This window comes from Nomascus leucogenys, chromosome 23 (genome assembly GCF_006542625.1).
Source record: "Nomascus leucogenys isolate Asia chromosome 23, Asia_NLE_v1, whole genome shotgun sequence".
NCBI classification, from domain to species: domain Eukaryota; kingdom Metazoa; phylum Chordata; class Mammalia; order Primates; family Hylobatidae; genus Nomascus; species Nomascus leucogenys.
The window spans coordinates 7,115,666-7,132,767 of NC_044403.1; the positions used below are offsets into that span (position 1 = coordinate 7,115,666).

At 41.3% G+C, this 17,102-nt stretch overlaps 1 protein-coding gene across 3 annotated transcripts in view; it reads left to right on the plus strand.

Annotated features, from left to right (window-relative positions):
* The window catches only part of TM7SF3 (transmembrane 7 superfamily member 3), a 53,188-nt gene that overhangs the window by 22,972 nt on the left and 13,114 nt on the right, over window positions 1–17,102 (plus strand). For 2 of the 3 annotated variants that reach the window (XM_030804342.1, XM_003265629.4), the window contains exons 6-11: window positions 1,449–1,626; window positions 9,173–9,259; window positions 11,411–11,491; window positions 12,122–12,274; window positions 15,792–15,889; window positions 16,496–16,658. In XM_030804342.1, the coding sequence (XP_030660202.1) occupies window positions 1,449–1,626; window positions 9,173–9,259; window positions 11,411–11,491; window positions 12,122–12,274; window positions 15,792–15,889; window positions 16,496–16,658 (760 nt within the window). The remainder of the gene's footprint in view (window positions 1–1,448; window positions 1,627–9,172; window positions 9,260–11,410; window positions 11,492–12,121; window positions 12,275–15,791; window positions 15,890–16,495; window positions 16,659–17,102) is intronic. The other variant, XM_030804343.1, reaches the window with a different exon arrangement.

A 17,102-nucleotide genomic window follows, 5' to 3' on the forward strand; every position in this document is an offset into this window, starting at 1 on the left:
GTGAACCCGGGAGGCGGAGCTTGCAGTGAGCCGAGATCGCGCCGCTGCACTCCAGCCTGGGCAACAGAGCGACATTCCGTCTCAATAATAATAATAATAATAATAATAATAATAATAATAATAAAATAGAATAGCATTTGTGTTAGATGATTTTGTTCAATTGAATCTAATGTAAGTGTTCTGAGCGCATTTAAGGTAGGCTAGGGTAAAGCCATAATGTTCGGTGGGTGAGGTACATTAAGTGCATTTTGACTTTACAATGGGTTTATCCTGATGTAACCCCCTTTTAAGTCTGTATTTAGACTTACATCCATACTGAGTAACTTGTTACTCAGAGTGTGGTAGGTGGTTGCATAGCATTGGCATCATCTGAGAGCTTTCTAGAAAAGCAGAATTGCTGGCACCACGCTGACGTAAGAATCAGATCTACCTTTTAACAAGACTGCCCCCTGCGATTCACAAGCACATTAAATTTGAGAAACACTGTGGTAGGACACGCACAGTAAAGTGTTTAGAAGTGAAATGTCATGATATCTGTAACTTACTTTCAGCAGGAAAAAAATAGAGATGGGGAGACAGTAGTGATAGAGAAGCAAATATGGTAAAATATTAACAATTGTTGATATTAGGCAGTATATAGTCTATTTATTGTGTTATTCAACTTTTCTGTCTGGTTTAAACTTTTCATGATAACTTGGGAGTAATATTAACAGTTTGTTGAACTTGACCAGACCTTTGCCCAGGAAGCAAGTCATTGAAGGCTAAGCAGTATTTTTAAACAATGGTAGTCTGATGTAGGAGGGCTCATAATAATTTACTCCTGAAACCCTAGTATTTATTTTTCTCAAACTAGTGGGAACATAGGTATTATGATTCTATAAAGCATTTGTTTCTTCTATTTTATGGTTTACAATGGAATTTCTGAAGTTAAGAACTACTACTACGTAGCAAAACCTTATGTAATATTTTCTTGTTTCAGAGACTGTTAGACAAAAATAAGTGAGTACTCTCTGTGAGATGTTAACAGACTGTCCACGTTAGCCTGTGGCTAACATCGAACGCATCCTCTGTGTTAGGCATTGGGCTGTATGTACACTGAGGAAAGAGCAGTACACAAGAGAAATACAGTTCCCATCCTTGTTATAGTCTAGCAGAGGAGAAAAAACTTTTCTCATTGTCCTAACTAGCATTTATACATTATTTATATCGCATTTTCCTTAAACTATTAAAAAAAACCTTTGGAAGGATTTTGTGTAAGAGCTTGTTTACATTAGCACATACAAACCATGTAAGATGGCGTTTTGACCATATTAAATGGGTTGGTGTATATTTTAAGCAAAAATTATAATTTATGAATATACCATTTAATATTACACGTAGGTGGGATTATCACAGAATAGCTTAAAAAAATCCCCTAAACACTAATCATGTGTTATTTTTGGCTTCAGGTGGTTACCCTAACAGCTAATGATAAGACAAGTGTTTCCTTCTCCTCCCTCCCGGGACAAGGTGTCATATACAATGTCATTGTTTGGGACCCGTTTCTAAATACATCTGCTGCCTATGTTCCTGCTCACACATATGCTTGCAGCTTTGAGGCAGGAGAGGGTAGTTGTGCTTCCCTAGGTGAGTATGTGGCTTTAAACTTTTACAAATTCTCCTTTGGCCTTGCAGATAATGCTTTTGTCTAGTTCTCATTCATTCAACACATACCTTTTGAGCCCCTACATTATTCCACTCTCTGTTGTAGGCACTAGGACATAGCAGTAAACAAAACAGCAAAAATCCTTGTTCTGGAGCTTATATTATAGTGAAGGAGATGAGACAGACAAGATACATTTATAAAATATGTAATACATGAGAAAATGGTGAGTACTAAGAAGATAAATGAAGTAGGAAAGGGAGATAACACATGCCAGTAAGAGGAAAATGTGAGATAGATAGCATGGCCAGGGCAGTCCTTGATGCACCACGCACATACCTGGGTGTGGCATGTACCAGGCAGAGGGAGCAGCCAGGATGAGGGCCTGCACCTGGGAGCCTGCCTGAGGGTGTGAAGAACTGCGGTGATGACAGGGGTTGCAGGAGCACGAGGAGGGCAAAGGGAGTAGAGGTGAGGTGAGAGGTGCGGGGGCAGGCAGCCTGTGTGTGGCCTTGTAGACCGTAGTATGGGATTTCGCTTCTATTCTGAATGAAAAGGAAAGGCATTGGAAGGTTTTGAGCAAATGGTGCCATGATCTAAGATATTTTAATGGGATCACTGGCTGCTTTTTGAGAAAAGACAGAGGCAGGAGCAGAAATGCAGATTGGTTAGGTGGCCACTGAAGTAATCCAGGGGAGAGATAACTAGGTTAGGTAGAGTGGGGGCAGTGAAGGTGTTGTGAGGGGTGTGTGTGTGTGTGTGTGTGTGTCTGTGTGTGTATTTAGCAGTTTATCTTGAAATGGTTTCTCAGAAAATATGCAAAAATAGTATAAAGAATTTCTGTATAATCTTCATCCAGATTCCTCAAAGCTTAATGTATTAGGCTGTTTGCTTTTCATTCTCTCTTCTCTCTTTCTTTCTATATACAATTGACCTTTGAACAGTGTAGGGGTTGGGGGGGTGGGGGCTGACTCCTGTGCAGTTGAAAATCTGTGTGTAACTCTTTTCTTTTTTTCTAAGACATAATTTCACTCCTGTTGCCCAATCTGGAGTGCAGTGGCATGATCTCGGCCCACTGCAACCTCTGCCTCCCAGGTTCAAGTGATTCTCCTGCCTCAGCCTCCTGAGTAGCTGGGATTAACAGGCACACACCACCATGCCTGGCTAATTTTTGTATTTTTAGTAGAGTCGGGGTTTTACCATGTTGGCCAGGCTGGTCTCAAACTCCTGGCCTCAAGTGATCCACCCGCCTTGGCCTCCCAAAGTGCTGGGATTACAGGCATAAGCCACCATACCCGGCCCGTGTATAACTTTGACTTCCCCAAAACTTAACTACTATTAGCCTAGTGTTGACCGGAGAAGCCTTACTGATAACATAAATACTTGATTAACACATATTTTATATGTTATATTTATCATAGACTATAGTCTTACAATAAAATAAGCTAGAGAAAAGTAAATGTTATTAAGGAAATCATAAGGAAGAGAAAGTATATTTACTATTCATTAAGTGAGAATGGATCATCATAAAGGCCTTCATCTTCATCGTCTTCACATTGAATAGGAAGAGGAGGAGGAAGAGGAGGGGTTGTTGTTGCTGTTTCAGGGGTGGCAGAGGTGGAAGGGGGGGTAGGGGAGGCAGGCACACTCAGTGTGACTTTTACTGAAAAAAAGTCTGTATGTAAGTGGACCCATGCAGTTCAAACCCGTGTTGTTCAGGGGCCGACTGTGTAGGTATAGATATGTACACACACACACACACACATACACACACACACAATTTTCTTCTCTGAACCATTTGAGAGTAAGTTGCAGACATAAAGACCTTTTTGCCATTAAATACTTCTGTATTTATTTCCTTACATAGCCATAGTAAAATTATCAAAATTACAAAGTTAACATTGATACAGTAGTTATTTAATTCACACATGTTAGCACATTTACTAGTTGTTCCAATAGTGTCCTTTATAAGTAAAAAAAAATTTTTTTGGCTGGGTGCAGTGGCTCACGCCTGTAATCCCAGCACATTGGGAGGTCAAGGTGGGCGGAATGCTTGAGCTCTGGAGTTCAAGACCAGCCTGGGCAACATGGCGAAACTGCGTCTCTACAAAAAATACAAAAATTAGCTGGGTGCAGTGGCACGTGCCTGTCGTTCCAGCTACTTGGGAGTCTAAGGTGGGAAGATCACCTGAGCCCAGGAAGGTCGAGGCTGCAGTGAGCCGTGATTGTGCTTCTGCACTCCAGCCTGGGCAACAGAGCGAGACCCTGTCTCCCCGTCAACAAATTTTTTTTCCCGTGTCCAGGGTTCAGTTTAGGATCCCACATTGCATTTAACCGACGTGTCTCTTTAGAGTTCTATAATCTGGAACAAGTTTTTTTTTTTTTGTTTAAATTTTAATCTTTTAAGACCTTGACCTTTTTGAGAAGTACAGAATATTTATTTTTTTTAGAATGTCTTCAATTTGGGTTAGTTTGATATTTCCTCATAATTAAATTTTGATTATGCTTTTTTGGCAGGAATACAAAGGAAGTGATGTGTCCTTCTCAGGAGACACTTGTCTCTTTATTTATTTGTCTCTTTACTGGTGGTGACACCCTTGATGACCTGGTTATTGGTGTCTTGCCAAGTTTCTCCACTGAAGTAACTGTTCCTTTTTTTAAGTGTCTTCAGGGGAGATACTTCGAGTTTCAGTAAATATCCCATTCTCAAACTCTCACTTGCTAGTTTTGGCATCCAGTGATCTTTGCCTGAAACATTTATTACTAGGTGGTTGCCAAATGGTATTTTTGTAATGTATCACTCCTTCTATGTTTATTTGTTGCCATTCTGCTCTAAGGAAGGGTTTTCCCTCCCCTCCCATTTATTTATCCATGTATTTATTTTAAACCCGGACCCGTAGATTCCTATTTTATTCTCTGGATGAAATCCTTTACTATCATTTATTTTCATGTTCAAATTGTTCCAGATTTGGCTCATGAGTGGCTGGATAGTTTGGAGTCCAGTGTACTGATGGATTGGATGAAGGGTTTGAGAGAAAGAGGTGTAAAGGACTTTGTAGTTTTTGGCCTGAGCAACTGGAGAGAGAGAGCGACCATTCTCTGAGGTGGGAAACACTGTTGGAGGAGGAAGTTAGGAGGATACATTAAGAGTTCAGTTTTGGACAAGTTCAGTTTGAGAACCCTACTGAGCATTTATGTGCAGATGTTTAACTGATGGTTGATTATATATATAAGCCTGGAATTCAGAGGAAACTCTTAGCTGGAGAGCATCTTGGAAGTCTTCAGACTGAATATATGGCATTTAAGGCCTCATGCTAAATGGTATTATCTATAAAGGGGTGGCAGAGGTGGAAGGGGAGGCGGGAGAGGCAGGCACACTCAGTGTGACTTAGAGAAAAGGGAGGGGTCTGAGGACTGAGCCCTGGGTGCTCCAATGTTTAGAGCTTAGGAAACTGAAGATCCTACCAATGGGCTAAGAAGCTGTAGCCAGACTGGTAAAAGGAAAGTGATGTTTGTTGAAGCCAAGGGGAGATAGTATTGCACAGAAGAGAGGGTGATCAACTTTGGCAGATGCTGCTGATAGGTTAGCTAAGAAAGAGACTGAAAATGACCCTTGGATTTAGCAACATGGAGGCCATTGGTACCGGTGAGAGCTGTTGCAGTGGAGAGATGGGGTAGGAGCCTGACTGGAGCATATTCAAGAACAAATAGGAGCTAGGAGCACAGAAATTGAAGAAAGTTCAAGTAGCTCTTTCAAGGAGCTTTGCTCTAAAGAAGAAAGTCTATTAGTTGTGTTCAAGCCAGAGATTATGGATCTCTCCCTCTGCTAGAGCCATATCCCACTGTTAAAGAAAAAAAAAATCAGTGACACTAGTTAAAGCACAGTGAGGAAGATTTTATTCAAGGTGGGGGTAGTATTACAATAGGCATAGGGACCACTGTGATGGAATTTTGCAGTGGAGAAGAGAGATTGGGCCCAACTCTTGAGTACAACATGGGCTAGTGGGAATTTGTAGCCAAGGAGCAGGGTGGGAGTCAGTGGATGGAAAATTTCTAAGAGGAAACATGAGGGGCAAAGGGGCATTCTGTCTGCACTGACCTAAGGGGATTCTTACTGAAGACAGACCAGGGTGGTCAGACATCACCTGGGGGATGGATGGTGGAGGGTGAAGAACCCGATTAGATATCGAGGGTGATTTGATATCAAGCATAGGGGATTCTTGCTAAGCTGACTTATCAGAGTTCTCGCTGAAGCTGGATTTTACAAGGATGTGCGCAGATGGGCCTAGGAAGGGGTTCAGGAGACTGACTGAAATTTGGCCAAGCAGGCCAGGCGCGGTGGCTCACGCCTGTAATCCCAGCACTTTGGGAAGCCGAGGCGGGCGGATCACGAGGTCAGGAGATCAAGACCATTCTGGCTAACATGGTGAAACCCTGTCTCTACTAAAAAAAAAAACAATGCAAAACATTAGCCGGGCATGGTGGCCAGCACCTGTAGTCCCAGCTACTAGGGAGGCTGAGGCAGGAGAATGGCGTGAACCTGGGAGGCGGAGCTGGCAGTGAGCCGAGATCACGCCACTGCACTCTAGCCTGGGCGGCAGAGCGAGACTCTGTCTCAAAAAAAAAAAGGAAATTTGGCCAAGCAAAGGCTCTTTGTCACCACTCAGTCTTCCACTCAAGACAGTCTTCCACTGAAGATCCTTGAGGGATACAGTGCAAGAGACCTAGGCAGATATAAGTTTGTGTGTATGTATGTGTATGTATATATATATATATATATATTTTTTTTTTGACAGTCTCACTCTTGTCACCCAGGCTGGAGTGCAGTGGCATGATCTCAGCTCACTGCAACCACTGCCTCCCAGGTTCAAGTAATTCTCGTGCCTCAGCCTCCAGAGTATCTGGGATTATAGGTGTGTACCACCATGCTCTGCTAATTTTTGTATTTTTAGTGGAGACCTGACCAACCATGTTGGCCAGCTTGGTCTTGAACTCCTGACCTCAGGTGATCTGCCCACCTCGGCCTCCCAAAGTCCTACAAGTGTACACCACCTCTCCTAATTTTTGTATTTTTAATTGAGACGGGGTTTCACCATGTTGGCCAGGCTGGTCTTGAACTCCTGGCCTTAAGTGATCCACCCGCCTCAGCCTCCCAAAGTGCTGGGATTACAGGCGTGAGTCACCGCACCTGGCCCTGTATTTTTAACCGATAGACTGAAGTATGTCTGGGTTCCTCCCTTTCTTTCCCTTGAGCCCTTCATACAAAAGCCCCTTCTAAATAGAAAGTCCCCCAGGCCTGTCTCTCTCTGTTAGGCTTAGGAGACAGAGACCTCTGAGCCAGTTGTTCTTCCCACCCAATGTTGAACCTTCCTAGTGATGTTAGTTCTTTTGTTACTCTGATTTTCAAGATTGATGAGTATTAGGGTGCTTTTCCTGACCTTGGAGTAGGGAGGCTATATCCATATTGCCTCCTAACTAAGACCTTGCCCTGTGGTTCATAATCCTTAGCAATACTGTCATAGTTAAAGACACTTTAACCTTTGACTTGCTCCTGTCTTAGTCTATTCACTCCTTTCGTTCCCCCAGAGTGAATGTCTGTTTTATGTCTTGTTTTATCGTAGATTCTGCTTTTGATGAAACCTTCCGTGCCCTCTCAGTTTACTTGTATAATTGTTTCTCTACCTCCTTCCTGGTATTGTGATAGGGATTTAGTTCCCCTCTAATGTTATGGAAAAGTATCTAACTGTGTCTTAGTTTTTATTGGGTTGGAAGACCTTGCTGTCTTGGTGATTATACTTGCTGAAAAGTTCCACGGGATTTTCGTTTGAGAAAATCATCCCAGCGAATTTAATGGTTTTGGTGTAAAAATTAAATTCTAGAACGATAGTCAACCACAGGTCTGAAATAAACACGATGTGGTGTTTTTATCTTTCGTTTAATCTTTCAGGTTTTTCTTTGTTTTTTGTTTTTGAGATGGAGTCTGGCTGCGACACCCAGGCTGGAGTGCAATGGCCTGATCTTGGCTCACTGCAACCTCTGCTTCCCAGGTTCAAGCAATTCTCCTGCCTCAGCCTCCGGAGTAGCTGGGACTACAGGCATGCGCCACCAGGCCTGGCTAATTTTTGTATTTTTAGTGGAGACGGGGGTCTCACCATGTTGGCCAGGCTGGTCTCAAACTCCTGACCTCAAGTGATCTGCCCACCTCGGCCTCCCAAAGTGCCGGGATTATAGGCGTGAGCCACTGCGCCCGGCCATCGTTTAATCTTTCTTATGGGCTCCTTATTCTCAGAAACGCTGATATTTAGGTATAATAATATCCCCTGTGAATTCTGCTCTTCTGTGTTTCTTATTTTACTGTATGTCTTCATGGTTTCTCCATTCTGAGCACTCTTAGGTATTTTATGTATTTTGATTTGTGGCAGCCTTGTTGTATTTTAGCATGAGATTGTATAGCTGTCTTGTTTTGGGTTTTAGTTCAGGGATTATTTTCTTGCATTTATCTCTGAGGAGTCATGATGGTGGGTGATGAATTTAGTGAGCATATTTTTCTCTTCAGTAAACTAAATGATACCATGCTTCATCATTGGTTGTAATGCAACATTTTTCTCCAAGGCAATATGTATAATTGATAAGACTGGTAGTAATTTGTGTATGTGTGACTTGTAAGTATAATACATGTTTTTAAATTGTGAGTTTTGGTTTAAATTTTTTATTGTGAAAACCTTCAGCGAGCCTCCATATACCAATTATCCAGCCTTAACAATTTTGACTTATGGCCATTATCTTGATTCAGCTGTGCTCTACCTGCTTCTCTGCCTCTCCACCTCATCACCCTCCTTTATCACTGGATTACTTTAAAGCAAATCCCTGGTCATTATGTTACTCACAAATATTTCAGTATGTATACCTTAAAGATAAGCACTTAAAAAATAGAACCACAGTGTCATTAACATAATTTTCATTTTAAAATATTGAAAATATTTCATTAATAGCATCAAATTAACAGCCAGAGTTTGCTTCTGGAGTCATCTCAATTGTTTTCCACAGTTTGTTTGAATCGGGTTTCAGATGAGATCTATACATAGTATTTAGTTGATGTGTCTTTTAAATCTCTTTTAACCTGTATTCTCCCTCCACCCACCCCCACAGCCTCCCCGCCACTCCCTGCCACCTTTTGTCCATGCAGTTTATTTGTTGAAGAAACAGGATTATTTGTTTTAGGAACACTCTCTCTCTGTTTCTCACCACTCTACCCAGGAATATGTCATAGGAAGTGTTCCGTACCTCTATCAGCAAGCATGTATTGTCTGGATTCTTTTTTTGTTATAGCAGCATTTGTTGATATTGATTGTCTACATAGGTTCATTCATTAGGGGTGGCAAAGGTATTTTAAAGATAAATTTGTAATATACATGTATGAGATAAACTATGTCAGTTCACTTAGCTTTTTTGATGAAGATTCGTTCTATAAATATTAATACAAAGTATCAAATTGGATGTATTGTCCACTAAATTTTCATTATTTTGTAGGAAGAGTGTCTTCCAAAGTGTTCTTCACTCTTTTTGCCCTGCTTGGTTTCTTCATTTGTTTCTTTGGACACAGATTCTGGAAAACAGGTATTATGTCCAACGTAGTTGCTATTTCCATTTTGTGGTCTTTTCTCTTTAATGTTGCTGGGGAATGACCTGTGAGGAGAGTAAGCGCTTACTTATCTCTACTATCTTCATAGATTTGTAGCTGGGGTCTTGTAGTCATGAGTCTGCTGAGTTGCACTGCATTTTGATTTTTTGCTATTCTCCCTACAGTGGAGTATAACCTTCTCTTATTAACAGGGGAATACAATTATGCAGTGAATTTTATCAGCTGCTAGATCTGTTAGTTGACTAAAGATAACCAAGATTAGATATTGGTTGTCAGGGCCGGGCTCAGTGGCTCATGCCTGTAATCCCAGCACTTTGGGAAGCTGAGGTGAGAGGACTGCGTGAGGCCAGGAGTTTGAGACCAGTCTAGGCAACATAGTGAGATCCCTTCTCTACCAAAAAATTAAAGACAAATTGGGGCTGTGTGTGGTGGCTCACACCTGTAATCCCAGCATTTTGGGAGGCTGAGGCAGGCAGATTGCTTGAGCTCAGGAGTTTGAGACCAACCTGGGTAACTTGATGAGACCCTGTCTTTCCAAAAAATACAAAAAATTAGCCAGGCTTGATGGTGTGTGCCTGTAGTCCCAGCTACATGGGGAGGCTGAGGTGGGAGGATTGCTTGAGCCTGGGAGGCGGAGGTTGCAGTGAGCCAAGATCGTGCCACTGCACTCCAGCCTGGATGACAGAGGGAGATCCTGTCTCCAAAAAAAAATAAAAAATAAAAAAAAAGAAGTTGGTTGTCTTTGTAAAAATACGTGTGGATTTTGGTGATGGCAATTGATGTGGTTTTGCATGAATCAGGCTATGGAGCTGCAGTGTACAGTGAGTTTGAAATGTCTGCTCAGACCTGAGAGATTCAGATGCCAAAGGGAATGCCAGCATCTCCATCAGTGAAACACACTGAAGAACTGGGGTATAAATCATGCTCACTGAATTGGTTTGAATTATTTGGGCTACCTTTTATATAAGTGATGTTTTCGATTACGAAAAAATCCTTATTTAATCAACAAAGTGTATAACTGAGCATCAAGGTAGCTCAAATCTAATCCTGATCTAATAAAGATCTTTAAACTTGTGTTAAATTGTTTGAAATAGCCACTCCTTTCGTGCTATTATGACACTTTTTTTATTAATTGGGAAGAGAGTATTGTGAAGAATATATAATATCTCAACATACAGAATGATTCTGTAACAAAGAACTTAGTTCTAAGCTGTGGTCTCAAAGTTATCACTAGCTTTTTTTTTTCTTTTTAAAGAGATGGAGTCTCACTGTGTCTCCCAGGCTGGAGTGCAGTGTAGTGGCTGTTCACAGGTACAGTTATAGTGCACTACAGCCTCACATTCCTAGCCTCAAGTGATCCTCCCACCTCAGCCTCCCAAGTCGCTGAGACTGCAGGCACAAGCCACCATGCCCCACTCTGGGTTTTTTTGGTATGTTGATATGTATCATTTTATATTTATTGAAATTGAGATATAGTACAAGTATTACCAAGAACAACTGTGAAGAATTTAAGAAAATAGGTAGAGCTATGGTCTCCATGATCAGGATTAGGCTTATTTGTGGGAACAAAGTTATCTGTATGCTTGCATTACCAGGTGCGTTCCATTAAAATGGATGAAGGTAATGATTGATCATTCTAAAAAGGATAGAATGAATTAAAAGAAGATATAAAAGTTATATTTTGCTTTGGAACTGTTTGGGTTTCTTTTGCCTTTTACGTTTTATTTCTGCTACAAAACTATTAAAATTTAGTGTGTAATTTCGTATCAGATACACGTGACAAAGTGCTATTCTTGTTTTAAGCAGAAAACTTAAATATATTAAAATGAGCTATGAAATGAACAAATAACAATTTAACAATGGAAACTGACCTATATACAAGAAAGTGTATCCTGTAATTAGTACTTTAATATCGTATCCATTTAATAATAATTACTCCCATGACTGCTGAATTTCTTCTGCCTTTTAGATGTTTTTTTTTTTTCCGCTGAATGCTGTAACGTGTAAATTCCAGGAGCTTAAGCATGTATTTGTAGATTAAATATTTAAATTGCACTGTAAAAAGGATGCCTAACCATAGCTTTTGTTGTTTTGCTTTTTTCCTTTCCTGGTGGTTTGCCACTTAGAATTATTCTTCATAGGCTTTATCATCATGGGATTCTTCTTTTATATATTGATTACAAGACTGACACCTATCAAGTATGATGGTAAGTGAAAATTATATAGTTTAACTGGGTATTCAAGAAGGCAGGTGCTGTGTTTTACTTCACCTTTCCTTCTACAGTTTGGCCTGTATTGTGTGTGACAGCCTATTACGTATGTAAAATAATAGTCCACCTAGGCTCTGAACACCTGTTCTGAACTACTCATTCAGACCTTCTGGGTTTTTAATCTGTATGGTGAATTCCTTGGTACTTAGGGAAAGGAGGGGCCATATTGATTATAGACCTGTGTTCTGGCTATGGGATATGTTGAAGATATAAGATGTACAACAAGCAAGATGTTGAGGTTTTCTTTACCTGAAAACAGACACCCCCCTTACCCCATTACGTTTAACAGAATGCTTGCCACCTTTTCCTTCTCAATCCCAATTTATTGACAAGCCAAGCCTGTCACTGGTCTTGGGAGGTTTAGCTCCCTAGCTAATTTCTTTGTCTCAGCCCAGACCCCTCCCTAGAGAGGGTTGCTCTATGCTGGCTTCATGGCACCACTGAAGAGCCCTCAGTGCCTGACCTACAGAAAGCTGAAGCTGGCGGTGGTAATGGTATTGTATGTCTAAGGCACGCGGTTGGAAGTACTGCCGGTTATCCAGCAGTTCATCCTCTCTGTTCGTACAGTGCATCTGATTCTGACAGCTGTCGCTGGAAGCATCGGTGGAATGTTCTTGGTAGCTGTGTGGTGGCGATTTGGAATCCTCTCGATCTGCATGCTCTGTGTTGGACTAGTGCTGGGGTTCCTCATCTCGTCAGTGACTTTCTTTACTCCACTGGGTAGGTGATATGTAACAGGTGTTTTGTGTGTTTGAGTCACTGTTTGAATACTGCCTAATTGGATTTGCATCCTGGAGTGGTGTTGCATGTCAGTGCTTCTCCTGTGGAGTTCTGGAAATCTGCATTGATGGTGTGACACTTTCAGATAGCACCAGTACCAGTAAAAGTCCCTCCTTCCTCAAAGGCACATTAGATGAAATACAGAATGTCTTTAGAGGTAGCTTTGTATCTATTTGTTGTGATAAGGGGTGTGTGTTTATTAGAACTAATGGAGATAAAGGGGCACTGCTCTGATGGCAGCTGAGTTGGGGAACCCGGTACTTTGTTTCTGGTCTTCTGTTGTACCCTCAACCTCCACTTCCACCTGCTGCCAAACCCCAGGTGTCCCTGAGGTACTTAATCACCCTGGGGCAGTAGCACAGGGATGGTTCTGGGGTTTTTTGGTGTTTTTTAAAAAGTAAATCAATTGCTATCAGTTTTTAAAACCTGGTTAACTTATAAGTTAACTTTCTTTGCCATTGTTTAATAACTTACATTTCCTGATTGTTGTCAAAAACAAACAAACAAAAACAGTGTCTGTACTCAAAAGTATTCTATTTGGCTGTTTCCTTTCTGTGACAATATTCTTAAAATACTAGAATAAAGTTGATGGGACTGTTAGATATAAAAACAGCCATTTCATGAGGCTGTCAACTCTATAGAGAATGCAGGATATAATAGGGTACAAGCCATGTGTCCCTCGTCTCTCTGAAGACTTTTTTTTTCTAAGACTACAGAGAATTGACAACCTGTGTTTACTATCTAAAGCCCTTTGTTCTGACTTGAGCAAACCTGGAGGCAAGCATATTCCTTCTGGCCCTGCTACAGGTAGCCTTTTATCTGGATAGTCTGATGAAAAGCAGTGTTGTGTAGGCTTGGCTAAATGACAGATTCACATGGGGATGTTTTCGAAAATACAGATTCAAGGCTCTACCCTAGATGTGCTAAATAAAATACTTCCTAATGGCTGAGCGTGGTGGCTCAAGCCTGTAATCCCAGCACTTTGAGAGACCAAGTGGGAGGATTGCTTGAGCTCGAGTTTGAGAGCAGCCTGGGCAACACAGTGATTCCTCATCTCTACTGGAAAAAAAAAAAATTAGCCAGGTGTCCTAGTGCATGCCTGTGATCTCAGCTACTCTGGGAGGCTGAGGCTAGAGGATTGCTTGAACCCGGGAGGTTGAGGCTACAGTGAGCTAGGATGGTGCCATTGCACTCCAGCCTGGGCGACTGAACCAGACCCTGTCTCAAAAACAAAAAGACCACAAAAACCAACTACTACTTAATGGGCTTCCCCCCTTTTGTTAATGCTTAGAGGATGGAGGGATGATAGGTTAGAATTTCTAGTAATTTAATGTACTTTTCATGAGTAGCATGAGCATGAATTATAAAGTCAGGAAAAAACCCTCTATGTGCATTCTGGCTCTGTCACTAGTTCCCTTTCCAGCTTATAACCTTGGACAGTGTATTGAAACTTTGTTCCATCATCTGTGAAACTATCTCATAGGATAGATGTGAAGAATGAGAAAACAGAAATAAAGAGGTCTCAATTTTCGTCTTTATAAAAGTAGTCTAGAGCAGTTGTCTCCAAACTTTTTGACATACTATTCCTATTGGTAAAAATAATTTTAGCATATACCCTTTATATATGTTTATTCATGAACTATCATAGCTCAAGGACAGAGTGATCAGCTCCTCAATGCTAGTGGGTGCAAACCCATATTTTTATTTTTTAGAGACAGGATCTCTTTCTGTCACCCATGCTGGACTGCAGTGACACTATCATAGCTCACTGCAACCTCAAACTCCAAGGCTCAAGCCATCCTCTTACATCAGCCTCCCAAGTAGCTGGGACTACAGGTGTGTGCTGCCATGCCTGCTAAGTTTTTATTTTTAGTAGAGACAGAGTCTCACGGTTGCCTAGGGTGGTCTTAAACTGGGCTCAGGCAGTCCTCCCACCTCGGCCTCCCAAAGTGTTGGGATTACAGGCTTGAGCCACTGCACCTGGCCTACATATATGTGTACACACACACACACACACAAACACACACACATGTATATATATATAATTTTTTTTTTTCCCCTGAGATGAAATCTCACTCTGTCTCCCAGGCTAGAGTGCAGTCATGCAGTCTTGGTTCACTGCCACCTCCACCTCCCGAGTTCAAGTGATTTTCCTGCCTCAGCCTCCTGAGTAGCTGGGATTACAGGCACACACTACCATGCCCAGCTACTTTTTATATTTTTAGTAGAGATGGGGTTTCTCCATATTGGCCAGGCTGGTCTCAAACTCCTGACCTCAAGTCATCTGCTCGCCTTGGCCTCCCAAAGTGTTGGGATTACAGGTGTGAGCCACCATGCTGGGCCAAGAGGCCTACCCATATTTTTAAGCATTAGCATTTAAAAAATATTTGGCTGACTGCTACAATCTGATTAGATTGCTAGTTTTCACCTTATGTGGGAAGCAATGAACTTATTCTCTGAAAGGGTCCGTTCTTCACATGCATGCATCGTAACTATTTTCAATACCTAGATTTCTTGAAAGCCTTTAAAAAAAAAGCCACATATGTATTTTGTGAAGGTTAATATAGTTAAACTAGAGAATCTAATCTGTAAGTTCACCTCAATGGCATGTTGCTGTTGTCTTCAGAGAATATGGAGTCTCAAGGTCCAATCCTGTAGCCTAGGGACTCCCACTCTTCCACTGTGACCTGGATATGTAGGTCTTGAGGTATGGGGCCATTTACAGATGGACTGACTGGTGGTGCTAGTGTCAGTATTAAACAGCAGTCAGGCTATTCTTGCTTTTTAAACTTAATTTATAAAGAGGAGTTCTCATATATTTGTTCTGGGGCAGCGTAAGTTGTGCAGCATTTTAGAGTCCAGCAGCAGGAGACAGGTTTGGGAAGAGCAGATGGTTGGTTGGTTCCTCTTTCCTGATACACGAGGAAATCACATGTCACAGTGTGCAGTGGCATGACAGGACATGCTTTGATGGTAAAAATCTGTTAAGTGGATTCACTGTTTACATTGGGTTCATGGCTTAACTCTGAATGCCTTTTACTTGTATTTTTTATTTTGCAGTATGAAATCATAAAGTCAGAAATGTAGAGCTAACGGGTGATTTAGAGCTTGGAGATATAATTCAATGTCATTTTGAGGGTTAGGAAACTGAGGCTTAAGTTCACAGAGCTAGTGAATGGAAGAGCTTGGACTATTCCAGTCTCTTCTGAATGACTTTGTTAATAAGTGCAGAGCGTTGACCTGCTTGATTCCCCCCACCCACCTTCTAGAACACATCCTTCAAAGAAGACTGTATTGACAGTTAAATGAAGAAAATTAGAATTCATTTCTAGTTAACAACATATTCCCTGGTTGTTACTTTAAGCCTTTGATGTATATCTGTGTTCAGATGTTCCAAGAAACTAAATCTAACTTGGTAAAGCTGTTGTTTACTCTTAGTTTCTTTTTGCTTTTTCAGGAAACCTAAAGATTTTTCATGATGATGGTGTATTCTGGGTCACTTTCTCTTGCATAGCTATCCTCATTCCAGTAGTGTTCATGGGCTGCCTAAGAATAGTAAGTGTTTCATCAAAAGTTAGATTTATTCATTATGTTATCCTGTGTGTTCAGCTGATCACTTATTTCATCATTTTGCATGTTTTATTCACTGGGGAGGGCTGTGTTATCTGTATCAGATGACTGATTCTAAACAGCCTTGTTACTATGAAAGCAAAGGAAGTTCTATTTATGATTACCACATGGTGTTTTGTTTTGTTTTGTTTTTTCATCAAATGGAGCATCACAGTCAATATGCTTTTAACAGTGGGAGCAGAGAAGGTAGTGCTTACTCTAGTACACCAACCTGATGGGGTCATTAGTTTCAGTTGGCTTCAGAAGAGTGATTCTTCCTCTAATTAGATTTTATTGTTGAAGTTCTTTCATAGGGAAGATATTTTCCATAGTATTTGGATAAGCTGAACTGTGTTTTAACAACTCATATGGATGTTGAAGGTTGTTTTCAGTTTATCTTTCCAGAGAACTTCTGTTCAGCTCTGAGTGGATCTGGTCCCTTTTCATGCCTGAGGGAGTAGATGTGATTGCCTGTGATTGAAGCCAATGGAGAGTTAGAAACTATTTTTGTTCTACCATGAATGATGCCTAAACTCTTCCACTCTTCCACAGCTGAACATACTGACCTGTGGAGTCATTGGCTCCTATTCGGTGGTTTTAGCCATTGACAGTTACTTGTCCACAAGCCTTTCCTACATCACTTTGAACGTACTCAAGAGAGCGCTCAACAAGGATTTCCACAGAGCTTTCACAAATGTGCCTTTTCAAACTAATGGTAAGACTCTTAAATCCAAAAACCAGTGTGACAGCACAGTAGGAGTCTTGACCCACCTATGCTAACCAGAGCACTTGGAAACCAAATTTAAAGAAAGTCAACTGGGACAAAAGGAGGGAACACAGCATACAATGCTGTGAGAACCCTCCGTTATGATAACTTAGGATCATGGGAGCAAAGCATTTAAAATTTTAAGATGAAGATAAAAATCTACTCAATGAATTTCTTTTTTTTTTTGAGACGGAGTCTCGCTCTGTCGCCCAGGCTGGAGTGCAGTGGCGCAATCTCGGCTCACTGCAAGCTCCGCCTCCCGGGTTCACGCCATTCTCCTGCCTCAGCCTCTCCGAGTAGCTGGGACTACAGGCGCCCGCCACCACGCCCGGCTAATTTTTTTGTATTTTTAGTAGAGACGGGGTTTCACCGTGGTCTCGATCTCCTGACCTC